Source organism: Toxoplasma gondii, chromosome X (genome assembly GCF_000006565.2).
Source record: "Toxoplasma gondii ME49 chromosome X, whole genome shotgun sequence".
In the NCBI taxonomy this organism is placed as follows: Eukaryota; Apicomplexa; class Conoidasida; order Eucoccidiorida; family Sarcocystidae; genus Toxoplasma; species Toxoplasma gondii.
In genome coordinates this window covers 2,513,646-2,539,750 of record NC_031478.1, presented here as the reverse complement: position 1 = coordinate 2,539,750, position 26,105 = coordinate 2,513,646, and the positions used below count along the sequence as shown (strand labels likewise).

At 54.2% G+C, this 26,105-nt stretch overlaps 4 protein-coding genes across 4 annotated transcripts; 1 reads left to right on the top strand and 3 right to left on the bottom strand.

The window, feature by feature from the left end:
- The first annotated feature begins 80 nt into the window (after positions 1-80).
- On the top strand, positions 81-11,332 carry TGME49_225090 (hypothetical protein). Its single transcript, XM_002366141.2, has 6 exons — positions 81-611; positions 659-6,232; positions 7,010-7,221; positions 7,792-7,954; positions 8,302-9,579; positions 9,991-11,332. The coding sequence occupies exons 1-6, from the start codon at positions 584-586 to the stop codon at positions 10,164-10,166; spliced, it is 7,431 nt and encodes a 2,476-aa protein (XP_002366182.1). The 5' UTR covers positions 81-583; the 3' UTR covers positions 10,167-11,332.
- Positions 11,333-11,559: 227 nt separating this feature from the next.
- On the bottom strand, positions 11,560-12,938 carry TGME49_225098 (hypothetical protein; the record flags this gene model as incomplete). Its single annotated transcript, XM_018780082.1, has 3 exons — positions 11,560-11,610; positions 12,306-12,413; positions 12,819-12,938. The coding sequence occupies 3 exons, from the start codon at positions 12,936-12,938 to the stop codon at positions 11,560-11,562; spliced, it is 279 nt and encodes a 92-aa protein (XP_018635976.1).
- A 9-nt stretch (positions 12,939-12,947) lies between these two features.
- TGME49_225102 (hypothetical protein) lies at positions 12,948-15,596 on the bottom strand (the record flags this gene model as incomplete). Its single annotated transcript, XM_018780083.1, has 3 exons — positions 12,948-13,510; positions 14,737-14,815; positions 15,380-15,596. 3 exons carry the CDS (start codon positions 15,594-15,596, stop codon positions 13,210-13,212), a joined length of 597 nt encoding a protein of 198 aa, XP_018635977.1. The 3' UTR covers positions 12,948-13,209.
- A 1,531-nt stretch (positions 15,597-17,127) lies between these two features.
- On the bottom strand, positions 17,128-25,177 carry TGME49_225105 (hypothetical protein). The gene is made up of 7 exons (XM_018780084.1): positions 23,921-25,177; positions 22,952-23,048; positions 22,137-22,310; positions 21,275-21,352; positions 20,511-20,818; positions 19,554-20,028; positions 17,128-18,844 (listed from the first exon to the last, which is right to left on the bottom strand). Exons 1-7 carry the CDS (start codon positions 25,004-25,006, stop codon positions 17,994-17,996), a joined length of 3,069 nt encoding a protein of 1,022 aa, XP_018635978.1. The 5' UTR covers positions 25,007-25,177; the 3' UTR covers positions 17,128-17,993.
- Positions 25,178-26,105: the final 928 nt, after the last annotated feature.

Below are 26,105 nucleotides of genomic sequence, written 5' to 3'. Positions count from 1 at the left end.
AGGTCACCCAAGGACCGCGAAACGCCGAGTCGGCGGAAGCCCCTCCGGTGGTCTAGGAAGTTTTCTGCCGGAAAGAAGTCAACTTTTCGCAGCTAGATCCCGCTTACCCATCGTCCAGGGGAAAGGTGCACGGCACTGGCTTTCGAAATCTCAAGAAAAACTCGAGAAAAACTCGGTAGTCCGCCCTTGTCTTGACCCGCACAGCACAGAATCGCGCAAGTTGACAAGCGACACCCGCGCCGTGTCCGCTGTTCGTTTGCGCACACACTTCCTTGTCTCGAGACTCGCTGGTGAGGGAAAACGGCTTTCTCTGCCGTTTCACCCGGCCATTCAAAGCAGATCGACTCCGCACTGCGCCCTTTCTGCTGCTGAATCCTTTCGGCTCGCTTTTCCCCGCTCAACCGCCTGTGGCACCTGCCTCCACTGCGCACTCTGCGCGGAGAATCGGGTCTTCCCCGGACGCCTTTAAGTTTCTAGCGCGTCCCGTGGGCTCTCCTCGGTGGCGTCTGCGCTTTCGAGCTCCGAGTCGTTGTTCTGCGCATGCAGTGATAAAGTAAACTGCACCAGCCTGAAAACCTACCTAATGCGTCAAGACTCTCGCGGACGCGGCTGTGCGTCGTCGCGCTGTGCGCGCTCTGCCTGCTCCTGCGCCTCCCAGTCTGTGTCTGTGAAGAGGCGCTTTGTCTGCACTGGCAGTTGAGAGGCAACTTCTCTTGCGACTCGGGGGGGAAGGCCGGCCAGCTTGAATCAGAGCTCGACTCGCGGACTACGCCGGCAGCGCTTCAATCAAGACTACGCGTTCCTGAACAAGCTTCAGGGAGAAACGAAGGCTTTCCCCTCATCTGCGAAGAGTCTGTGTCCACATGGAATGACTTCAGGGTGTTCCGACGCTCCCTTCCATCCTGCGCAGCTCGCTGCCTCTCACGGTCCCGCGACCCGCTGGTCTGCGAACGGCGGTTGTTCGCGCAAGCGCTCAAGAGGAACCTTCGCATCGAAAGAATGAGGAAGCGAGATTGCGACAGCAGAAGAGAGAGGGGAGCAGGCCGAGGAGGCGAGAGACACTGGCATCGAGAAGACAGACGGCGTGGACAAGAGAAAACTCACAGCAGCGACTCTTCACACGAGGAGAGGAGACATGGCAGAGAGAGGAGACACGGTGAGGAGAGGAGACACGGTGAGGAGAGGAGACATGGCGAGGAGAGGAGACATGGCGAGGAGAGGAGACATCGCGAGGAGAGGAGACATCGCGAGGAGAGGAGACACGGCGAGGGGAGGAATGCACACGGAGAGAAGCGGGAAGATGTCTGGAGAAAACGGCGAAAGAGAAGCTCGTCTCGAGAAAGCCGCGGAGCGCGACTGAGAGACAGAGATGCGGAGGGCAAAGAAGACACCTATACACATGTTTCAGCGGCCTGTTCGCACGCGGCCTCTCCTCTCCACCCTCGAAGTCACTCGTCGCGACCTCGGCAGTGGCCGCCGAGCGGCGGAAGTTCGCGAGACCGCAGTGCTGACAGCTCCGGGTGTAGCGACACCGAGTTCTCCGGTTCTGCTCGGCGGGAGAGGCGGAAGTCGGCTTTCAGACCGCGAGAGACCGACCGAGAGAGGACAGATGGGAGGGAGAGAGAAGAGCGAAGAAGGCATAGACACAGTGACAAAAGAGAGAGGGGAGAGAGAGGAGAGAGAAGGGAGGAGAGGCACAGGAGCAGAAGAGAGCGAAACAGCCGCTCTCGTTCCGCGCGCGAAAGGAGAGAAAATGGGCGGCATGGGTCGAAGAGAGAGAAGAGTGGCGAGCGCAGCGGAGATCGTCGAAGGAGCAGAACGGCTTCAGCCTCGCGCGAGAGGAACTCAACACACAGGAGCTTCGGTGAACAAAGACAGACAGAACTGTCATGCGAAGAGGTCTGGCGCACAACTCGAGAAGGAAAGACAGGGCAAGATGTCGTCTCGGAGAAGAGAGCAATCGAGCGTGCAGAGGACGGAGGGAGGGGAGGATGCTTCGCGGAGTCGCCTGTCCCTGGCCCAGCTGCAGCTGCAGAGGAAAGGAGACATGCAGAAGGCGGACCTGACCCAGGTTCTTTGTCCTGTCGCAGTGTCGATGCGATCGGTTCGCTGGTCTTCTCTGATTCGAGCGGCCTCGCGTTTCCTCCCCATTCTCACTCGTTTGTCTCGTCTCCGGCCTCTGCTGCTCCTGGTGTACGTACACCTGGGCCGGCTGCGGCCGCGCCCGTTTTGGTGCTGACTCCGCGCGCAGCGTGTGACGCTCTGTCGCGTCGAGGTCCAGCGCCTTTGAGTGGAGGTGGAGATCGACAGGGTAACAGTTCTTTTTTGTCCGAAGAAGGAAGGCACTTCGCGGCGCACGACCGCAAAAAGCACTCCGCGGAAGAACTTCCACATGCCGAGACACCCGACGGATCTGTCTGCGACCCCGGGGGAGGTGTATGTCCAGCTGAAGTTCGGAGTCCGTGGACTTCGTTTCCCGCCTCTTCAGGCGACGCACCTGTCAGGCTCGCTTCCCCCCGCCGCGAAGGAGAAAGTGGATTTGATGCGTCTTTCTCTGTCGTTCCTCGCCGCCATGCAGACGTCACTTGTCCCCCGAGTTTTCCTCCTCCCCCTCCACCGTCTGGTCCTCTCTCACCTGCTTCGTTGTCTCCCGCTTCTTTTCCTTTTCATCCTGCATACCCTTCCTCGGTTTCTCACTCGTATCCCTCGTGTTCTTCTTCTTTCTCCTCTGGCGCTTCCTTCTCGTCCTATGCCTTTGCCTCTTCTGATTCCGCGCCTCGGCTCCCCACGGCAACCTGGAGAGAACGTCCTCACGGCGCCGAAGAAGACCGTCTGGACGTTTCTGTGTGGGCAGGCGCAGGCGACGCTCCCCGTCTCCGCAGCGTCTCTTCCGCTGCTGCCTCGCCCTGTCCTCCGCCGCCGCCGAGCGCGTCTTGTCCAGTCCCCTTCACGGAGAGAAAAGAGGCAACTTCAGTCCCTCCCGCGCCCGCGGCTCAACTGCATGCGCCTCCTCGAGCGCCGCCCTCTGACAGGCCTGCGGCTTCGGGTGTACCTCCACCGCCGCCTCCGCCTCGTGCTTTCTCGTCTCTGCGCGGGCATGCATCCACGCGCCAGTCGCCTTTTGACGCACAGGAGCTCTCACGAGAAGCCATGAGGCACGCGATGCTTCTGTGGAGACCGTCCGGCGCCTCGCCGCCTTCCCCATCTTCTCGCCCTCCTGTCTCTCCTCCGTCTTCAGCTTCTGGGTCGCTGTCGTCTGCGTCTCGTGGTGTCTCTCGACTTTCTGTCCTCCCTGGTTCTTCGCTGTCCGCCTCGTCTGAAACTCGGGTGGGAGGTCAGGCGTGCGGCGCCAAGGTGGCTGGCGTCGATTCCGAGAGAAAAGGGACAGGCGAGAGCGGAAATAAGACAGAAGGAAAAATCGAGAGACGCTTTCTTGATCCGCGACTAGCGAAACGACATGCGCAACATCACAAGTCTGCAGAAGAAAAGAGAGGAAAAGACACCGTCGCTTCTCTCTCTTCTCTCGCTTCTCTTCCTTCCTCTTCTCTCTCTTCGGTTGCTACGTTCAGCCGCGAGCAGCTTCTAGGCGGCGTTTCCATCAAACGCCCCAGAAAGAAATCTGCTCTGTCTTCTTGCACCTCTTCGTTTACCGGTCCTTTTACTTCTTCTTCCTCTTCTTCGTCTTCCTCTTCTTCGTCTTCCTCTTCTTCGTCTTCCTCTTCTTCGTCTTCCTCTTCTTCGTCTTCCTCTTCTTCGTCTTCGTCTTCCTCTTCCTCTTCTTCGTCTTCCTCTTCTTCGTCTTCCTCCTCTTCGTCTTCGTCTTCCTCTTCTTCGTCTTCCTCTTCCTCGTCTTTCTCTTCCTCGTCTTCCTCTTCTTCGTCTTCCTCTTCTTCTTCCTCGTCTTCCTCTTCTTCTTCCTCTGCTTCTTGTTCGACGTCTTCGGCGAGGGCAGACTGTTGCGCCGGTATGGGCGCATGCAGCTGTGGATGTCCGCGCCAGGGCGAGCGCGTGCGACCCTCTCGCGCGGCGCCGCTGGGCCGCAAGGTCGCTGGCGCTCTGGGGGGTGGCGAGGCTCGGCGGACGCGGCAGAGAGACTCGCAAGTCGCGGCGTTTCTCCAGCATCTGCAGGCCGCGCGTCTCCTGACCTCGAGGCTTGACGAGAGCCTGCTTTCTGACTCCGAGGAGGAGCGCGCAAGCGAAGCAGCCGTGCTTCGGAAGACAGATGCAGCAGAGGCGCCTGAGAAGAAAGACAAGAAGGAAGCGGGAAGCTCAAAGACTCAGACGGAAAGCGACTGGTCGTGGACCCTCTCTTCGTCCTCGGAAATGTCACAGGAGTCGGAAGAAGAGAGCCGGCCTTCTTCTTCGTCTTCTTCTTCCTCTTCGTCTTCTTCTTCCTCTTCGTCTTCTTGGGGTTGTCGAGGAGTCTGTATCGGAGGAGAGCGGGAAGGAGAAGAGAAGAGTGTGCTGTTTAGAGCGGCGGCTCTCGCAGCTTCAGAGCTAGGGATCTTGTCACGGAAGTTGAGGAGACAGGAAAGGAAGCGGGAGAGGAAAGCGAGGCCTGAAGCAAGCAGAGACACGAACGGAGAGAGCAGGAAAGATGCGCGACCGAGTTCTGGAAAACCGAAGAGCTCGGAGTGTGCTGACATCCCATCAGCTTCGTCTCTTCTGCTTCGGTGCGAAGCAGAGTCTCTGCTCGCGTGTCTCCCCTGCGACGTTCGCGCTCCACCCTCTTTCCTTTCGTCTCCCTCCGCAGTCTCTTCTCTTTCGTCGGCAATGTCGGCTGCGTCTCCCGGCGCCCCTGCGTTTTCAGCAGAGAAGGCTTCGAAGACGCCTCCGTTTTTCGCCGCGCTGACGGCGGCAGCTCGACAGGCGACTCGCCTCAACCGCGAGGCTGCGGCCAGGCGAGCTGCACTCGCGAAAGCCGTCGCAAGCACCATCGGCGACTTCCGCAGCTACCTCTTCGAACAGGAGGAGAGCCGCGGAGACAAGAGAGCTCGAGAAGAAGAACTCGGGAAGCCAGAGAACGAAGGGGGAGAAGAGGCAGCACAGAAGACAGAAGAGAGAGGAGAGAGGGAAAACGAGGTTCTGAACGAGGGTGGGGAGCTTCAGACGACGCGCTTGGCTTCGCAGGTCGCTGCACAGTCTTCGGCAGAAGTCGCACCGAGCGACATGGAGACAGCCGCCGCGCTTCTGCAGAGGATGCCGAAGGCGCGGGAGGTCTGCCGAGTCCGAGAACGCTGTGCATATGAAGAAACCACTCAGAGAGGTTCGAGCCAGAAACCTGATGAGACAGAGAAAACGCAGTTCTCTGAATCAAAGAAAACACGAACGGGCGAGTCGGAAGAAGAAAAGATGCGCGGAAAAGCGAGTGAAGAAAGTGAGGAAAACGCACGGTCGAGAGAGAAGAGCGGCGAATCCCAAGAGGCTCCACAGACAGCCGAGAGAAACAGTGGGTCGCCGGCGAGTGTCTCGACACCTGGGGATGGGCCTGCGGTCAGTCGAGACTCCTCCTGTGCTTCCCCGATGGGGAACCGACGAGAAACGAGAGAAAACAAAGAAGAAGTATGCATGTCTTCTTCGTCTTCCTTTTCTTCGTCTTCGTCTTCCTTTTCTTCGTCTTCGTCTTCCTTTTCTTCGTCGTCTTCATCGTCTTCGTCGCCCTGCTTCTTCGATCCGTACGCGACTGTCGATGCAGGCTGTCCGGGTGTGTTTCTCGCCACACATGTTCTCGACTTCCCCCGACCGAGTTCGGCGTCTTCTGGCTCGTCTCTTCAGCTGGAAGACGTCGCCTCCTCCGTCGCGTATTTGCCGTCAAGGTCTCTCGGCGCAGCTGGCACCGACCGAGGCCTCTTTGCTCTCTTCGACGTCTCCCGTCCAAGCTTCTCTCGACTCGTTCCCCTCTCTTCCACCTCTTCGCTCGTCTCTTCTTCGGCTCGTCTGTCTTCTTCTGGCACAGCTTCTTCGACGTCTTGGGCGTCGTGTGGCGGAGCCGATCGGGGCAGATCGGAGAGAGGCGCGCTCCGTGGAGAAGAAGATGCGCAACTCCATCAAACGCGAGAAGACTGTCAAGAACGAATCGCTTCTCTCGCCTGGCACAAATGCGGAGAGTTCCTGGGTGCCGGCCGGGGGGGCGGTTTTGTGCAGATCGTCGATCCGCGCATGCAGCGACTTGCCTCAGCCTGGAAGGCGCACCGGGGACCAGTGGAAAAGTTCGAATTCATTGGAAACAACGGTTGGTCTCTCTCGCCTTCAGTTGTAGATTCCGATACCGTTTCTTTGGCTTCATTCTGGACTTCCTCTTTCTCCCCTCGCTCGTGTTTCACTTGTGAATCTTTCGTGTCTCTTTTCCATTTCAGTTGCGGCCTACCAGTCTCGCGGCTGCTTCCTTGCTGGCTGCATGAGCTCTGTGTTTCTCGTGGTGCCGCATTCTTTCTTTGCAGTCCTGCCACTGAACTCTCGGTTTCAGCCTCTCTCTTGCGTCTGCAGTCTGTCAAAACTGGGGTCTTCGCTCTCCTTCCTTCGTCTTCGTCTTCGCATGCCGCTTCTGGAACGAGGACTCGTCTGTTCGGCCCTCGAAGGAGGTCGCTGCATGCTCGTTGTCATTCTGTCCCCAGATTCTGCGTACATCCTTACAGCTGACTCTTTTTGTCGCCCTGAAGAAAAGTGCATTGCAGGCCCCCGAGTTCCCTTCTTCTCTTTGTCGCCTGAAAAGCGATATCTTCTACTATGCGAAAGAGCAAACCACTCATTCATACATGCACGTTCACAAATATATATATATATATATATTTACATTCATATATACATACATATATCTATCACCTCGTGGCTGCGCATATTCCAATATGCATGCATATATATATATATATATATATTTGAGTAAATATCTCTTTACACATTTCTGTCCATGTGTGTCAATAAATATACACATATATGTGTACGTCTGTATGTATGTGTATCTGCATATGTATATGCGTGTGTCGAGGTCGTTTGTCTTGTTTGTGTTCAGTCTGCGCGACGTCGTCGCCAACAGAAATGTATGTTCGTTTCTGGGACTTGCGAGTTCTCCCGTCTCCCTCGTTTTCTTCTCTCGCTTCTTCTGCGTGTACGTGGAACGAGAGATTGCTGTGTGCCGTCAAGAGCGACAGCGGCGTCTCTGCATTCTGCTTCTCGGCGGACGAAGCACTCCTAGCTCTGGCCTCGCTCTCGGGTGAAGTGCAGGTAGGCGACTGCGTTTCGGGAGAAGTTGAGAAGTAAACGAAAGCCGGAAGCAAAGAAATATAGTCGACAGCGGACAAACGACGCCGAAAACGCAGTGTCTTCTTTTTCGCGTACCCTGCGCAGTTCACGGTCACTCCACAGGGTGGAGCTGGGCCGACCCCCGCGCTGAAAGAGCGTCTTCTTGACAAGAGACTCCGTAGAGGAGCAGGTTCGCCGGTCGACCATTCACCAGCTGCTTCTAGCCGCTTTCCTACCGGGTTCTCGGCCGAAAGAAACCGCCTTAGCAAGAGGACGAAGAGAAGCTGTGGGAACTGGAGCACGGAGACGGTCGACTTCGGCAGCAGCAACTTCTAGAAGACTCCAGGATCTCCTGTCCACGCCTGAATTGCGCGAAACGCGTCCCCGTCCCTGCATCTGTGCCAGACCAAGGAATTTCTGATCTGCGCGTCTTCGCGCAAGTTCTTCTCTCGACTTCGATGTTGGTAAAGTGTCTTTGTCGCCTGTCTTGCTCTCTCGCGGGCTCCTGTTCGGTCATCGAAAGAACTCCGTCTTCGCGTTGCCTTGCCTCAGGTGATGACTTCGCCACTCGGCGTCGAACCTTGCGAGCAGCTTCTCCACTTTCCCTCCCTCAACGAGCTGGACTGCTTCTCTTCTCTCGCCTTCTCCCCCAACAGCCGGTGTCTCCTGGTGCAGGGCGAACGCCAACACACTCCCCGGATGCGAGATGCAACGCGTACGGTTCTTCTCTTCCTTGTCTTCCTCTCTTCTTTTTCTTCGTCTCTTCCTTGTCTTCCTCTCTTCCTTCTTCTCTTCCTTGTCTTCCTCTCTTCTTTTTCTTCTTCTCTTCCTTGTCTTCCTCTCTTCCTTTTCTTCTTCTCTTCCTTGTGTTCTTCTCTTCTCTTCTCAGATTTCATGGTTCGAAGCTCTCGGTCGTTTGCTCCTGTGCACTCTCCGGAGCTCGTGAGCCGCGATGCAGAGAGGCTTCTTTGCTGTGTCGCCGCTTCAGGACGCCGCAGTCACGCCGTCTTCACTTTCGTTCCCTCCGCACCGTCTCCGCTGTCGTATTTCTGTTGTCCGCAGGCTTGCTGTCCTCTCCGTTCTGCGAACTCTGGGACTTGCAGAGTCCGAAGCAGCGCGCAAAACTCCATACGTTCGCTTCTTTCTGGCCGCACCTGCGCCGCTTCCCCGATGGCCTGTCTTCTCCGTCTGCTCAAACGGCCTGCGCTCCAGAGCCGCTCTTCGAACTGCCGTTCTCCTTCTTCCCAGGGGTCCTCGCGGTGAACTGGGCCGACAACCTCCTGCCTCTCGAGAGGGAGACGGCTCTGCAGATGCGCGCGCAAAAAGGCGGCAGCGGGGAACGCTTTCGCGCAAGAGGGAAGGAAACCGCTGCCAAGAAAATCCCCCAAAACGGATGCACTCGCCACCAGAACACTTGCCCACGACGACGCCCGTGCTACTCCTCAGTTCCTACGCCCACAACAGATTCGCAAAACGAGAGAGGACGAGAGAGAGAACCAGCTGGAGAAGCAGAGAGAGAACCAGCTGGAGAAGCGGAGAGAGAACCAGCTGGAGAAGCAGAGAGAGAACCAGCTGGAGAAGCAGAGAGAGAACTAGCTGGAGAAGCAGAGAGAGAACCAGCTGGAGAAGAAGAGAACGGAGAGGAGACAGGCAGAGAAACAATTCCTCCGTACTTTCTGTATCTCAATACGAGTGCATCTCGTTACCCGAGATCTTTTTCTTCTCTCGCGTCTGTGGGGCATGGTGCTGAGCGACTGAGAACCTCCGAGAAGGAGGGAAATCCCCGAGGGAATTTTGAGAGAGCTGACGTCTCTCAACTGTATGCAGGCCGCATGGCGCCCAGAGCGGCAACCGGAGACAGCGGCATTGCAGATCGAAAGGGCACCAGCGTGAGCGCTCTGAAAGACGAAGACAAGAACCAGCGCGCAGTCGAAAACAGGACATGGAGAGGCGAGAAGTGGACCTCTTCCCCCGCGTCTTTGCTGAGTGTGCAGGCGCGCTCCGAAGCCTCGAAACATGCAGCGCCCACAGGTCCGCTCGAGCTCTCGGAACCTCCTCGCGACCTCGAGACATCAGAAGACGAATCCCCGAGCAGCGAAGACGAACACGAACATGAAAATGCAGATCCATTTGACTTGGACGAAGACAAGGAAGAAGAGCGAGAAGCTCGACTGTATGACTGGGTGCGGGAGTCGGCTCGCCTGTTTACAGGCGACCTCGGAGGAGACGTCGCATGGCCTCAGCGAAGATTTGCGTGCTCGTTTTGGAGAGACAAAGTCGTTGGTGTCGGTGGTCCTCTGCATCTCGCAGGCGCCCTGAAACTCTGGGACGCTGCAACAGGTATACGCATATAAGGCGTTCGTAGAAAGGAACGAAAGATAGCAGGTAGTGAGAAGACGGGGAAAACAGGCGGAGAACTGGAACGAATGCGTCAGCGTTGCGACGTCTCCCATTCTGTCGAGACCAGAATTGCTGCACCGTCGAATTTTCCAGAATGTGCGACGATTTTGCACACAGGTTCGCATGTTCCCTGTCTCGCGCTGCCTCTCTGTTGCTTACGATCTGCTTCACGGTCTGTAAGACCTCTCTTTCGTTGCCTCGCTCTGGAGCTTTGTGTCTCTCTGTAGCTTTCTCTCCCTCTCTGAGTCTCTTCGTCCACATATGTCGGTCAGTCACTTTGTGAATGTCTTCGCGTGTGAACGTCTCTCCCTGTCATTTCTTCGACGTCGTGTCTCTGCGGCGGTGTATCAGGTTTCTTGGACAGTTGTTCGATCTCGGCAGGAAGCCAAGAACTGGTGAGGAGCATCGCGAGCGATCAACGGGGCGGCCCTCTCGTTCTCTCGGCCGGGCAGCGACGGGGAGGCGCCGCACTCACGTTTTGGGGCTACTTCGCAGTCGACCAGTTGGCAAACTTCCACATGATTTGAAGGACGAAGAGAGGAAACCGAGAAACGAACAGAGATGAGAGAGCGAGAAGAGACCAGAAAGGGGAATCGCGGAAGGAAAGGAGAGGAACACCAAGGAAGGAAAGGAGGAGAGCGAGAGGAAATAGAAGAGGGAGAGGAGATCCTTTGTCGGAGAGAAGACTGATGAAGAGCAGAGACGTCTCAGTCGATCCGCGCGGGGCGGTAGCATACGCAACGGGGGGAAAGCGAGAGACGATTGAGATGCAGAGAAGAATGGAAAGAAGGATAATGGGTGAAGAAACGAGGCAACTGCGGTGTCGAAGACAAAGGAAAGAGCGAAGCAAGGGAGCCTGGTGGGGCAGAGAGGTGCTTGGCTTTATTATCTCTGACTGGCAGAGATAGCAGTGAGATGGAAGGCTGTACGGCTGTCCACTCCTCTTGCGTGCTTTTTCACACTGTGTTTCGGTGGAAAAAAGGGAAAAAGACGCGAGAGGGGAGACGTCCAACCTCAACTGTCTTTTCCCTGAGAAACAGCCTTGGTTTCGTCTCGAGAGGCCCAGCGTGCATGTGCGTTTCCTTTGCCTGAAATCTGTTTTCCAGTGTTCCGAGAGTCGTGCTCACAGCGTGGAATTTGCGTTCAAACAAGTGACTCGCGGTTCCACTGGCATGTGAAATCCTCCTGGATGATTTCGGTCGTTGCCTGCATGTCGAGACTAGCCAATCGTGTGCGCATAGGCGCGTTTAGGCAGACAAGAAACTCAAAACTGTCTCGATCTGCGGCGCGCGGGTGTTTCTCGTCCTCTGCGTCAACGACTGTTGTCTCGATGACGAGTGTGGAAAATGGGGTACTGCAGCGGCAAACTGGGGGCACCTGGTCGAGCCGACGCAAGGCAACAGGAAATAGACTCTGCTCAGCAGCCAGACTTTGCCTCCCCAACACAGAGACAGTTACATGCTGCTCGTCGGGTGTCTTCACCGGTGCACGCAGTGCTGGGCATCTCTCCACTTTTCACACCAAGACATCTCAAGACATCTGCATGTGTGGAGTACGAAAAAAGTAGAGACGCCCACACAGACGTACCACAATTTGTGCTGAGAGATCTCGGTGAATACATAGGCGCACACGACTGTGGGGAAGCCGGCCGAAATGGACAGTCTGCAACTTCCCGCGCCGCGTTTCGTCGCGGAGGTTCGTCGATGTGCGACGGAACTGAGCCGTCTGTCTCGACGGAGAGTCTGACTGGAGCGTACTCAAACGCTCAGAAACGGTTCAGAGAAAACAAATCTTCCCTCGGGCGTGAACGCGGAGAAAAGACATGTGAGCGAAAGCTCCACAGAGGGCTTGAGGCGTTGGACTCGAGAAAAGCGGCGCTCTGCGAAAGCCGAACTGGAGCACACAAGTGTGCGTTGCTTCTCATGAAACTTCGGGCGCCTTCGGGTCATACGAGTTGTTCGCTTCCACAAACTGAACCAGACCAGAAAGATGCAAGAAGCAAGGTAGAAAGGAGTGTGAGTGTGCAGGAGCAACGCCAAGACGGAACTCTAGAACTCGGAACAAGATGAGGAATGAGACGCATCTTCATTTCTGCTTTGCGTCCAGTTTGGTCCCCCTTTAATCTTCGGTTTCTGCTCATCCGTCTGTTGCTCGTGTCTCTCAGATGCCCTTTCCTGCCTTTCTTTTCCCTGAGACACTACGTATCCACAGGCTCTCTGGAAGAAGGCACAGCTCGAAGAACCGGTGCGTTGCATGATGTCGCAAAGACAGTGATAAGCAATGCCAGAGTCATGTTTTTCAATGGAGAGACACGACGCGAAGCCTCTCTCAGCCCCTCCTCACACAGCCAATGTCGCCTCTTGTGAAGTGCCGTCTCAGATCCTGTCCGATATTCATTATCGTTTCCCTTGCATATCGATGGTCAAAAACGGAAGTTCGAGCGTAATACCAATGCTTGCCATGTCTTCTTGTGTTCCTCTCGGTATTGCTGCTGTCGGGCGTGGTTGTATCCACAGGTCCTTAGCTCAGCGTGCTTTCCTTTCTCGCTTAATGCGTTTCCTGCCTTCGGTGCCTGAAGAGCACTCTACGATACTCCGTGAAGCGCTGCCCCGCGACGCACTGAGAAGCGCAAACGATCTCGTGCTTTGTCTTTGCGTCTGCCGTACCAAAGTCACCAGACCGTTGTCGGGGTCTGCTTTGAATGGAGCGCCTGTGACGTATTCTGAATTATCCCCTTGCGGATACAGCGCCACTAGAATCCGGTTTTGCCAGTCCTGCAGAAGGAAAGCGGCAAACGCAGTTCCTCGTTCTTTCGCAGGTGGAGTTTCGAGAAAAAGAAACGAGTCCTCACACATGTGCATGCTTCCGGGTGGAAGGGAAGGAGGGTCGATCAGGTGAAACCGTTGTTGCCTCCACCGTCTTGGCATCCAGTTTACTCGCATGTACAGACCAAGGAGAACTCCAAAAAAGGGAGCTGCAAAAAGACTCGCCTATACAGGGTTATTCTTCGGTGTAGAGACTGGCTTGATACGCCGGTTCACATGGTGCTCGAGAGCCGTGACGAATGTTTCCGAAGTGAGCCGACAGGGATGCATCTTACTGGGAATTGTGACTGTTCTACTGCAAGTCTTGTCGATTTTCGCTGCTCAGAAAACCGTTTGTCACTCTCTGCCACCTACCTCTGGAGTGCTTACGGCCAGAAAGCGGATAAACTGCAATTTATTGAATGTATGGTTTTTCAACGTGGTCTTTGGCTTCTTTTTGTCGCACAGCCTCTGGTACACCTGGAGGCTGGTCATCGACTCCTGAGAAAGCGACGACAGATCCGGACTCTCATGATGAAAAGTTTTGCGGAGTCCATGAAAAACCAAACATTCTCAAGCTTGTGTGACAATTAACCGCCGTCACACCAAGTATGAAGTGGGATGCCTAGGTTTATAGAAACTGTCTTTTTCCGGAGAGGATACTGAATACGACTCCTGCTACGTGGTAGAGGCCACCAAGTTCTTTACGGTTGCTGTCCACCACCACCCAACTGAAACGCCTGTGCACAGACTCTGTAAGAAGATTCTACGACGAGGGCAGGTTCTTTTGCAGAGAAAGCAAACAGGAAACCGTGTTTTTCAGCCAGATTTGTATCGGCGTGTGCTCGGGCACTGGTCTGCGGCGCCACTGCACCAATCCGAGAAGGGATGTAAACCGTTTTCCCAGTTGCTTTTCTCTGCAGATGTCGTTCGTTCGAGTCAGCGAAGTCAAGTGGCCCGGATAGAAAACCAAAGGACTCTTTGTGTTGCACTTACTGCGTCTCGAGAGACGGCTGCCCAGATTTTCTGATGCATGCGCTGTTGCGTGACCAGAACAATGGCGTCGCCTGGAATGAGCAGAACAGAAGTCCCAGAGGATCCTGGCTATTCTTCTACGCTCCCTCGAGAAAAAAAGGCGGATTGTGCATGTTTATCAATCTCTGTATCGATACATAAGAATTTTGCTCCCTGTCTAGCCGCGGACGCTTCTGTTGAGTGTCGCAGGGAGACGTTTACCGGATGCTACCGGAATTTGGGGCTTGGTCCATCGGTTCACAAGATAAGCAAGCAAAAACGCGCACTCCGGATTCCCGAGACCAAAGTGGGAGAGAGAGCACGGGGCAGTCGTTCAGAAAGTTTGATGATAGGGTGTTGTTTTTCGCTGTTCGCGTTTCGACTTTGCATTCGAGTTTGAGTAAGCCAGTGCAGCAACAGTCTGAAGAAAATTGAGTTTTTCCGGTCGTTTCCCAAGCTTACGGAGCTCCTCTGCTTTTTCAGTCAGCTCCTTGTTAGAAGAAGTGAGGTCGTTCTTCAGCTTCGTTAGCTTCTCAATCTCATCCAGCACAGGATCTCTACGTGTACATTAGCCAACCGAAGGCAAATTGACACTCCAAACGCGTGGCCGTTCTTTTTTTCCGTCTCGTGGGTTCGGAGGGTCGCCTCAGACTCTTTTTAGATCAGACCCCCAGACAGTGGCGTGAGGAAAGTGGCTGAGATTGGTTCAGATCTCTGTTCGCGGTCTCGTACGTTTTGGTAACTGCTCTGTACAACTTCGTGACTCTGCCTTGTCATGGACTATTTGCCGTGTCGAATACAATCACTGAGTACCACGTGCAATCCTCGTTCTGGTGCATGGTGGTTCCCATACACACGACCACAACCAGATGAGAATTCGTAGCCGGCGTCGACGGTATCGTCATCTGTGACACCGAGAGAATCACCAGGTTCATCTCTGGTTCTACACACGCACAGAGGCTTGTGTGCCTCCGTGATTTGAGACATAGATGGACATACCACTCGGCACAGTGATATGGCGGAACAGACTACAGTGACAGATACGCAGCGGGTTGACTCGTGTGGACCGGATCAAAAGGAAACATACGCGCGCGTTTTCGGTTGCGTTATCGCAGATAAAGGATGTGTCCACGTCGAACAACGAAGCAATATGCGAGTGCCACCAAGTGTACGTGCTGCATTCGCAGGTGGGCGGAGAATGCTTTATCAGTGCTGATGCCAGTAATCCGATGATGCGAACTTTATTTTGATCTAGTGGAGTTTCGCCTCACCTTCTTACCTGTACTCCCCAAAGTAGTCAATAAAGTATTCCTGAGGTCGTGCCGGCCGCTCCTCAGCTTCGCATAATGCAATGAGCACTGCATCGTAGGCGTACTCGCAAAGAGGGAACAGGTGACAAACAAAAATGCCATTTAGTATCTTCACGCGGTGGTAAAGGCTGACACGAGTGACCGATAGTCGCCAACAACTGGCGTATACACGAGGAAGCCTTAAATTTATTTCCAAAACTGCAGATTCACCGCGAGCTACGAACGTGCAACTGCCATCAGTTTTTTCTGACCCACCCATGTGGCTTGCCGGGAAAATAGGTTGAGAGGGAAACGTCTGGCACAGCGCGACTTGGTCACATGTGATACCTCTTATCTTTATCCCTTCGTGAAACAATCTGCTAGCGATGCTGAAGGCCACTCCAGACTCTCAGGTGTATGGTGAGGTAAGTATCACTCATGGCTGAGTATATTGACGTTTTCAGAAGGAGAAGCAGTTTTCTTTGGAGGGGCCGACAACAATCGAAAACAAATGTGACGTTAATACGTGTGTTCTAGCGATTCCACGGATACTGTGTATATTGAGAGGGACTTCTCTATACTCCATGCTCAGCTATTCCATGAGAACTGATGGGTTTGCGAGCTTCGACTCACGTTTGGCAAGTGCGTCGACAACGTGTGTATCGACCAGATATTTTCTGAACTCTCGCATTTTCTCTTTCCGTTTTCGGAGTTTTGCCTCTTCGAGAGTTAGCGTTGCGGCAGAGGGTTCTTCCGGCGTCTCATGCACTGCAGGAATTCCCCCATCTTGAGACGCAGAACCTGCCTCAAAGGCTGAAGCTGGAGACGAGGGCTCCTCAGACTCACCCATTTCTGCTGTAGCTTTTATCAGTAAGATTGTGCCGCACACAAATAATAGTCAACTACCAGCCAGACCCAGTTTATCAGAAAAAGCAGTGGGTCTGTACCCTTCGGTGAGAAGGAGGCACAGACGACGGAAAATCAAGGACGCCTGTACTGATTTATAGGCGTTAAGCACATCGCTGTAATTCTCCTTTGAGCAACGGTTCGACATAGGGGAATCGGGACTTAGAGGAGCTGGATGGGATCATGACTCATCTTTCAGTTGCATTCGAGCACCCAAGACATAATTATTTTCCTTTGTTATGTTTGAGTCCATCACTCGTGTCAAGCGCAAGTTGTTGCCGTGGCGTGGGTGCTCAGTAGGCGACGCTGGGATCCACTGCCAGGTGAGGAAGAAGAAAATCTGGTGTGTTGTCAGGAAGTGATGTAAGGAAGAAATTCACTTATCGTGGCCTCGCGCGTGTGAATAGTACACGAATTGCCCCGCATTGGATGACTGCATGCACCAGGGTCCTGCTATTTTGATGGCTGCGTACACCGTTGTTTGGAGCCGTTTGGAATTCTCGAGTTTCAGCAATGGGTATGGGCCGATGCTTTACATGCATAATTCAAGTGTGACGGGATGAACTCACACAGAGACAGGCTTTCCGAGAAAGCGTGGAAAAAGTGCCGTACGCCATAGAGAACCGAGTTGCCGTTGTGCCCTCCTGCGGAGGTGACAACAGGTAGATTCGCGGATCTCAGACATAAATGACGTTGCAAGGATTTTGTTGGGCAAACATAAGGATGGGTAGCACAATACCACTTCACACTGCTAACGTAGGTCAGCAGCGATTACACAAGGAGCTGCCTTGGTGCGACACACAGCTGCAGGACCTCTTCACAAGTTGAACAGCTGCATTTGGTGACGCGCGACAGTGCGTCTCCACAAGGACCGAATATTCGTTTGTTGCAGATTCAACTGTACAGAATAACGATCCATCTAATTACGACACACACGGACTGTAGGCTTCTCCACTTCGCACGAATTTGTGGAAGCTGTCACGCACTAGAGTTCCCTGTGCGTCAGATATCGGCCACGAACAAACTTGTCAGTGTTAGCATCTGTCACTCTGTCTTAGGGTGAAGCATACACCGTACGTGAGTGATGGTTCCGCGGATTAGAGGAAAGCTTGCAGAGTACGTTTCCAGTTGGGAACGAAAACTGAGGTAAGTTGCCCCACGAAATGTGACACTGGCAACACTGTTTTTGCCGTAGGACAACGTCCCGCAAGATACAACGTAAACGCTCTGCCATCACTGTGACAGAGGACTGCCCAGGCGCCGCGAGGCACCCTGCAGTGTTGTCCAAACAACAGTTTGGCAGGCAGACTCGCTTTGCAAGGCAGTGCGCACCTACGTAGGGAAGCAGACTCATAACACTGGTACCTCCGCTGCAGCTAAAAACTTCCACTCAGCAATGGAACAGTGAGGATTCCTACGAAAACGGAGGCATATCCACGGCAAAAACTTTGTCACATTTTCCACAAGCTGCGACTGTCCAGATGTTGCGCCAACGGGAAGTAGCCAGTCGTGTGTGAAGCTTGGTTTTCCTCCATTCCGGCTCTGTTTCGTTGCCCGTTAGGCAGTGTCCAGGTAGATCTCGATCTCAGAAGTGACCGACCCATGCACGTATTTGATTGTTTCCTACTCTCACAACAGTTCACCTAATCAATTCTCCACGATCCGTTAGCATTCTGCCAGTGCGAGTTCCTTCGAGACGCGAGACCTGACCGGTACCACTGAGCGTTTTTTCTAGCAGCAGGTGCCACGGGGAGTTTAGCTAAGAACAAGCATTCGCTGTTCCAAGAGGGATGTGTGGGTGATGAGATCGACAAAGAACCATCAGTTACACATCATTACACGTATGCTCGTGTTCATCTGCACGATGCCACTCTCGTACGAAGACAACGTGCACTCCGTGGTATTGCCAAATGGGAAAACGCCGCCACACGGCGCTGTCCACAGAGACGATAAACTTTCCCAATGCCTATTAGAAATGAACTGCTCGAGGCGTCGACGAAGATGTGCGATGAAGTTCGCCTGTGGATGGGCCTTGAAAACTAGCGGCGGAAACGTCACAGAAACTTTCTCCGACTTTTTCTACGTCCCACACGAAAGACTTGCCCCCGTCCATTGTGGCCTCCCGACCCCCGTAAAAAGTGGTGTCTCGCTCCACATGTTGCTGCAAGAGTTCGAAACCAGCCGAAAGAGCGCCTGCGCTTTGATTAGTAGCCGGACTGCGATGACAGCGGCTTCTCTCTTTGGAGAGGTGCGGGCTGCTCGAGTGGCATTGTTTGCGGTTTCTACTTCGACTCGTTCTGACCATTTTCGGACCCGACTTCGGCAAGCGTTTCTTCCCGCGTTAAAAGTTGCCGTCATCACCGTCCCCACCGCCGTCGTCCGTTTCGTCGCCATCCCCGCCTCCGTCTCCGCCGGAAAGCAACTCATCTTCTTCCTCTCCGCCGCCTCCAGTACTCCGATTTCGCACCAGCTTGATGATATCCGGCAAAAAGTATACCACTACAGACACGACACTGAGAAGCACACCGATGAAGATCGCTACGCCGGTGGGTGTCGCTATGACTGCTTGAATGAAGAGGAAGACGCACAGCGCTATCACGACGTAGGAAATCTTTCTGTGCCTGGACGTTTTTCTCGTCTGCTTCGGACTCTCGACCTGCGGAGAGTCCGACTCGTCCTCGTCCCCCAAAAAGGACAAAGCAGTCGCATCGCCTCCAGGCAAAGCTAGGACCCGCTTGTCGGCCTGCGGCAAGTCAGTGTTATCCCGAGAGTCTCGCGGCCACACGCTTTGCTGCGTGTCGCGTTCGTCTCCCAAACTGACGAAGGAATGCGCGTTTCGGCTTTTCGAACCGCGAGACTGCCTCGACTGCCGGAGCTCTGCGCTCGCGACGCCCCTAAAAACGTTCTCGACAAAACGTCCGTACCCCGGCAAAGCCGTGACACACTTCATGTTCGCTCCCGATCGAGAGGCCATCTCCAGCAGCATCCCGTCGGTGACTAAATGACTGGCCGCGGAGTCTCCTCCCTTTGCCGCCAGGCGCTTGCCGACCTCCGCCGCGACTGACCTCTTGTCCGACCCACCCTTCTGCAAGTTGCTCAGAAACACCACCAACTTCGTCATCATCTTCAGCAACCATTTCCATTTTGCGAGCACGTTCATCACCTTTCGGCCTGCGCGCCCCGAACCACTGGCTGCAAGACAAAGCAAAGTGGAGGGAAACACATACAACGGGTTTGCGTTCCTGGTCTAACCGCAGACAAGTCTGCTCAACTAACGATCCCGTCACAACAGTCCGTTTTTACACGAATGGTGAGTAGTGGGATTTATGGGGGGCCGCTGCCCTTTCGAGTGTTACGACACCGGAGATCTTCTCCGACCCCCGGTCACGGCGTCTGTGTCGAGGCAAACGGGGAATTCAGAACTCCTGCGACCCTCTGTGCACCTTGTCTGTCCTTCGATGAACACCGACGGAGTTCAGGCTCGGAAACAGTGCGCACAGAGGCTCTTTTCACAGAACGGAAGGACATACACAGTGTCGTCCGAGGTCCATGCATGACGCCGCGTTTCCCCGACTCCTTTTCGACCGTTCTGTCACCCCGAACGCAAACGGCTCTGGTGAGTCCCAGATTATGGTCAGTCTTCAAGCATTGATTGCAACCGTTCCATCTGCACTCCCAGATCTCTGCACTCGCGGGTCGTCAGACGTGAGAGTCTGCCTTCGCGGAAACACACCGCACTCCTTACGCAACACAAAACCGCTGGTCGCCTTTCTCCAGCGAACGATTCTGCGATCCCGTCAACTGCCATGTGCGCTCCCAGTCCTCAACTCCAAACGAGACATGCGCTCCACCTCACAGCCGAAGCTCTCCTTTCCACGCTCGTCTCGACTCAAGTTCTCACCTAGAGAGAAGACCTGTTGAGCTTGTTCAGTAAGACGACTCCGGACTCTTTCGAGGTCGGCGGGAGAAGGAATTTTGCCCTGCAGCGTCTGCGGGAGTTCGTCGATCAGCTTCAGAGCTGCTTCCTTGTTGTTCTCGGCCGCGAGTTTCAGCAGTGTTCTCCACGGCCGCTCCAAGTTGATGCCGTAAATCATGGCGAGGCAGTTTCTGGACGGTGTTTGAGACTCCAGGCACTCCGCGGGGGTCGGGATCGCAGACTTTATCACTGCGAGAAGCAACGCTCGATTAAAAATGTCGCCGCCCGTCACTTTGACTGGCGGGCCTCCATCCTGCTTCAAGAGCCGCTTCTGGCGACGCAGCTTCCGCACCTCGTTCGGGCAATGTTTTGTTTTCCAACTATGCGTCAACAAGGTGAGAAACATTCCATCCAAAGCCACTGGCGTCCCCAGCTCTGCAAGGTGAACAATCTTGTACAGCTGCACATCCACCACAGACAGACCCCAGGAAGTCGAAGCACTGATTGCAACAGCTACAGCGCTTTGGCTACACAGAGAGGTCGTGACACATATGCTTGGACAGTGAGGAAGCCGCCGCGTTTTGCGGTCGTTCACATTTCTCTTCGTCGACTCCAAGTTCGACTGCGTCTCCCGCACAACCGAGTCGCGGCGACACACACCGCAGAGCGGAACGTACTAAAAGACCCTGTGCATCATCGAGTTCGACGAATCTGAGGCGCGTCTCGGCACCGCTGTGACCCGGCAGATCTGCGGTTTCCACCTCCCAGCTCGAGCGCGCCTTTCACACGTTTGTGAGTTCACCCGTGCACCACACTAAACTCTACACAGTCGCGACTTGACCCCTAGGTGCATGCAACGCAGCCATCGGCCCTAAAAACAGAGGCCGCGGGAAAATACACTTCAGCAGGTTAGCCGGAACTGCATGCGCTTCAACAACCTACGTCGATCAGGTGGTGGACGCGGTCTTTCCTTCCCTTCTGGTTCGCGCGGTGCTGCGCGTGTGCCTCCGCCTTCGAGTTCCTGTCGACCTCCTCAAGAAACAGACACGACGGACCCTGGTAGCTTCCTGAAGCGCCTTTCTCGTTTGAGAGGAGGTGCTTGGCGTAGTCGGTGGCTGGCTTCGGGACGCCGAGCACGAATTCGGCAGAGGGAGCGGATGCAGGACCGTGTGGATTCACTTCAATTCGAGAAAAAGACCGTCGTCTCTTTGGGCTGGTGACCTCGCCCCCGCTCCGCAGAACCTCGCCTTCTGCAGAGACACCAGGCGCATGCGGCAAGGTGGAGAACACAGTGTGGTGCGGAGGGGAGCAAAGGAACCGGGAGGTGAAGGAACGCGTTCGCCGAACAAAGAGCCGCCGCCTTTTGAGGAGTTAAACAAGCAGATGGGACAGGATGGAAAGAAGGGATGCAGAGAACACAAGAGGCAAAGCAAGAAGGACAGGACGCCGAAAGAGTTGACCAACAGAACGCGGAGCGGGGTCGGACGTTACATGCGTGCGGCAGAAAGGACTTGCAAGAGCAGAAGAACAGGAGCGGACTGTCGAATCCGAGTTGAAGGTAGAGATATTCACTTTGGCAGGCGGAAAGGGAACTTTTTCCTCGCACGACGAACCAAGAATGTGAATATGTTGAAGGAAACGCTTCACGTGTACAGAAGACCGCAGAAAAGCCTCTTCTGAAGTAGAAGTCTCCCGGTTTCTCTTACTCATGCGGTGGACTGTCACTTCCTGCGTCTGCATGTACAAAGGCTGCAAGAGAGGAATATCAATGACCTCCATGCACTCTGAAAAGAAAAGGGACACAAAGAGAACCGCGTCTCCACTCTGAACGCCGATTCGGCAACTCCTTTCTCGAATGCTGCCCGCATCACACCCTTCTCCACACGACAAAGACGCCGCGAAAAACACATTCTCTCCCTCCTGGAGTAGACAGATGGAGATTCAGCAGGCCTGCCACAGAGACAAAGATTTAAAAGGCGCGAGGTCGACGCAGCCAGCGTTTGCTGATGCAGATATCGACGAAACAGTAGAGAGACTGTTCGTAGTTGAAGAAGAAGGCTCGCTTGTTCGGTCGTTTTCTTCGAATTGCTCGAGCACGCAAAACACAGCCCACACGGTACGCTCAACAGGCAGGTCACAAACACAGGAAAGCGTACACGGGTCTGTCGTGACCACAATGGAGTCCTGAAGACATGCGCATGCAAATGGTTTTCAGTGGACCAGCACAGAGACATGGAAAGCGAGAACTCATGCGTTTTTCTTCTGCAGCTGTCCCCCTCCCCCCCTGCGCTCTGTGTGCCAGTGTCATGGTCGGAAGACAGAGTCCTTGGGAGAAGAAGCACTGCGACTTTTTCAGCTGAGAAAGACTTTCACGAGCATAAGGGCGACGAAGGGAGTGGACGCACAGAAAACGGCCGCAAGAACGAGGCTCTGAAGAAGACTCTAAACGCTCAAAAGTCAAAAGAGTCCGCAAGAAAAAAACGGCCGCCTCGCGATGTCGGCTGTTGAACGAGAGAACTGAACGTCGGAAGAAAGGAACCGACGAAGCGACACCGCCACTGCTCTTACGTCGAAAGTCGAGGCCTTTGCATTGGTGCTTGTCAGCCAGTTTGCCCTGGATATACTCGGAAAATGACGTACACAGTGCCTGCAACTTCGGCCACTTGCGGAACTTCTTGCAGAAGGACTGGAACTCCTTTCTCATAGACTTCTCGTCTCGAATCTCCACGCACTTCAGCTCAGCTGCAAACGCCCACGCAGTCTACACAGAACACAGATATCCAGCTATCTACCAGCATGCACATATATATATAAAATGCAAGCATATATTTATATATACTTATATGTACATGTGTAAGTAGTTAGACAAACGAGGGCGTACACACAAACGAAGCTGGAGAAACTTCACACGATCACACACACACACACCATGTATCTGTATGGAGTCATAGCCATGTCAAGATACATACTCCACTGGTGACCTTAGATTCTCTTATATATAATTATTTATTTGCACGTATATAGGTAGCAAAGAAGTGGACGCAGGAGTTGAGTCGACGAGGAATGAAGAGGAATCTAGAGTGCATGGCGGGGCGCCGTGACCTTCGGTTGTCCCTTAGTCTCAAGCTGACTTCGCTTTCTCTCGCTGTTCTGACGCGTTCGTCACAGGGATCATCCGAAGAACCTGTGTGGGTTAACTCAGTGAATTAGCATGACGTTTGAGAATCTGCGTCAATCGATTTAAACTCGCGCTGTCTCATTGTCGTTTACATGAATCTAGCAACGCTCGTCAAGTTCCTTGTATGTCCAGTCGACGGAAGGCAGGCGAAACTCGTGAAGCACTTGGAAGGCTCTTTCCTTCCCGCGCGCTGGTGGAAACCTACCGTCTATATGAGCAGCGTCCTTCAGATAGTTGTCGATGACTCTCGCCTCGGCACCCTTTTTGCTGAGAGTTGTGGGGTTGAAGAATCGCATGAAGAGCTGAAAAAACGGAAACGTAAACAAGCGCGCAAGCACTTTTCCAGGAGTAAAGAACCAAACGACAAACATAGACTTCTCCTTGGTCAAAAGTGACCTACAGATCCTTTGCGGGGTCGAACGAGACGCAGAAGACTACTCCTCTCGACATCAGACGACGTAGCTGGTGACTACTTTTTCTGTCTCTACAACGAGATACAGTAATCAATGCAGTTCTATCGATACTTGTATACATATATATATATATATACCAATACATTTATATATACGTTTATATATATATATATATATATATATACATATTTGTGTCAATGCATACACATATGAATTCTGTCTACAGTGTACGTGTTTGCTCCATTTCTGAGTTGTGGATTTGGGAAACCAATTGTGCACGAGTGCTGCCCTGTGAGGCGCACAAGAGACCCCGCTCTCGTCTGTGGACTCTGGGACCTTCTCTCTTCCTCGAGACTGGAGATTCGTCGTCTTCCTACTCAAGTGACTGTGTGACAAGACTCGGCGTCTCCTAGAAGATGCTTGCGTCTCCACCCCACTGGCAGGTTCTTTAAGACGAAGAGATGCGAGTCGCGAGGATACTGAGTCGGCGTCTAAAGCCGAGAATCCTCTAGCGTCGCGGGGAAGGACTTCGCGGCGCATCTCTGCTTGGCCAGCGTTTCGAATGTTCAGCTCTCAACCGTCTCTGTTTCTCTCAGACCGTCCTTGTTAATTTCCTCGAGAGAGTGGAGAATTTTCACGAGGGTCTTCTCTGAATTTCTTGTTCGTATCTCTTTGTTTCTTCCCTCACTTCCTTTTCTTTCATCTACTTTCTCTGACCCATTTTTTGGGCACTCTTCTGCTGCTTCTGGCGAACTCCTCACCCTAGTGACTTTCTTCTTCAGCCATCGCAGACCTCTGCCGAAGACGCCGCCGCTGCCTCGCGAGCTCTTCGACTTTGCATCACTGTCAGCGGTCTTGTCTTCTGCGTCTTCTTCCGACAGCAAGCGTTGCAGCGCCGCGTTGTCTGCAGCCGGCGATGTGGGGGCAACTGCGTCGAGATCCGCCACAGCTGCTTCGCCTGCAGACGCAGACAAGCTTGGAGGGGGAGTGTGAGGCGGCGGGGTGTGAGGCTTGACGGAGTGCACAAGGAGCTCTCCAGTGCCTCCTTTGTTCTCGATCACGGTCACCTCCAGCGGGATGCTCTGGAGCAGAGAGACAACCTGCGAGGCGCGTCGAGAGAGTCCATCCCGCGCCTCCTCGGCCGCGGCTGCGCGAGAGGCAAGGTGAGAAGCCCCCGCCGGGATAGGCGCTCCCGCAGACGACGCCGGCGTTTCCGCGGAGGCCAAGGTCTGAGAAGAGAGGACGGCAGGAGAAGCCGCGGCGAACGGCGAGGAAGCAAACGGGTGAGGCTCGGCAGAGTGAGGAGACACTGGAGCCGCGAAGGGGGAAAAGGGATCAAAGGGAGAGGAAGCCGGCGAGGACTCAACAGACTCGAGAGGCAGCGAGAACACAAGGAGACGCTGCAGAGAAATTACGCTGGAGAGAGCGAGGAGAGAGGGGACAGCTGTGGCGACTCGGAGGGGCGCCTTCATTTTGAGGACACTCTGGAAAGAAGGTTCGAGGCAAGAGAAAGTCTTTGAACGACTCTGGCAGCCTGAGGCGTCCGCGTTGTTCCGCTTCTCTTCGACCTCCTTGGTGTCTTCTTTTCGCTTTCTTGGAGGGAGCTTCACTTCGAAGTCACTTCTCCGGTGCTCCCTTTCCTCCGCGTTTTGACTCTGTTTTTGGCGTCCTTCAAACGATGGTGAGTCACCTCGACAGCCCGTACCCCTAGGCACACAGCAAGACTCTGAGGACCCAGCGGCTCTAAGCTGTCGCACTGAGTTGCATTCCGTCGATAAATCCCTGACATCCCCTCCTCCGACGAAAGGCTCTGTTCGGCTTTGTTTCGTTTCTTCGTTAGTCCGCATTCTTCAGCCTCGAGCACCAGCCTGAATCCATCGCGGAGAACTTTTCGCCGCGCGCTCGACGCTTGTCTACCGGCGTCGCTGGGGCTCCAGGTTCCGTGCGTCTTGGAGAGAAGGCGCAGCAGTGGACGGAGCGGCGACCTTTGCAGAGAAAATCGATTCAGTCGACTTCGTAGAAACGGAGAACTTTTCTCGAGAAGGGCGAATGCCTCTCCAGGAAATTCTCCAGAAGAAAGCGGCCGTCCAGCGGGTGCACGGAGGCCGGCTAGTGAGTACGCGTCGGGGGACAGACTGGAGAAGCGAGAAAAACGCTATATGAAGACGGGGAGAAGTCGAGTAACAGTTCGGAGAAAAGAACACAAAGAAAAAAAGTTCCGCTCGACTCTTTGTCGGGCAGGTTCGCCGCTGAAATCTGAAGACACGGGCACCCGTCTTGTCGAGCTGGCGCGCGGGCCCCCCAGGGCCGACGGCTCGTGCTAGGAACCTGAGAGCGAAAGCAGCGGAGACTTTGCAAAGTCGCGGAAGTCTTGCTTGCCGCTGAATTTAACTTCAGGACAAGGACCGCGAGAGGCAGCCACCTTCGAGGTGCAGTGGACAGAAAGAGGAGAGGAGGGAATTTCGCAAAAAAAAAGACCAGCCCTGTACAGCTTGCTAGCCGACGCTCGTGTAGACACATCCGACGAGAACGGGCGCGCGGCGAAAAGAAGGGGACTTCGCCGAGTCGTAAAGAAAGGAACGAAAGCAAAACGAGGAAGCGAACCGAGCCTTCCAGATCGTCCCTGAAAAACGAGAGGAAGGCCGAAAGTTCGCTTTCGGACCCGTTCTCCACGGAAGCAACGACGCTGAACTGAAAAAGAGGAAGGAAAAACCAGGGGGAGCGGACGGACCTGATCTGACAGACTGACGGATTCCCCATGAAGAGTTTTCAACATGAACTCTTCTTCTCAGTTCAGATCTCACACCGGAACAGACCGCACCGTTAGGTGCGATGATGCCCCCATCAATGTACACCTAAACTCCTGACGCTTATTCACCCCATGTACAGATTATATATATATATATATATATGCATACAAAGACATATACATATATACATATATGT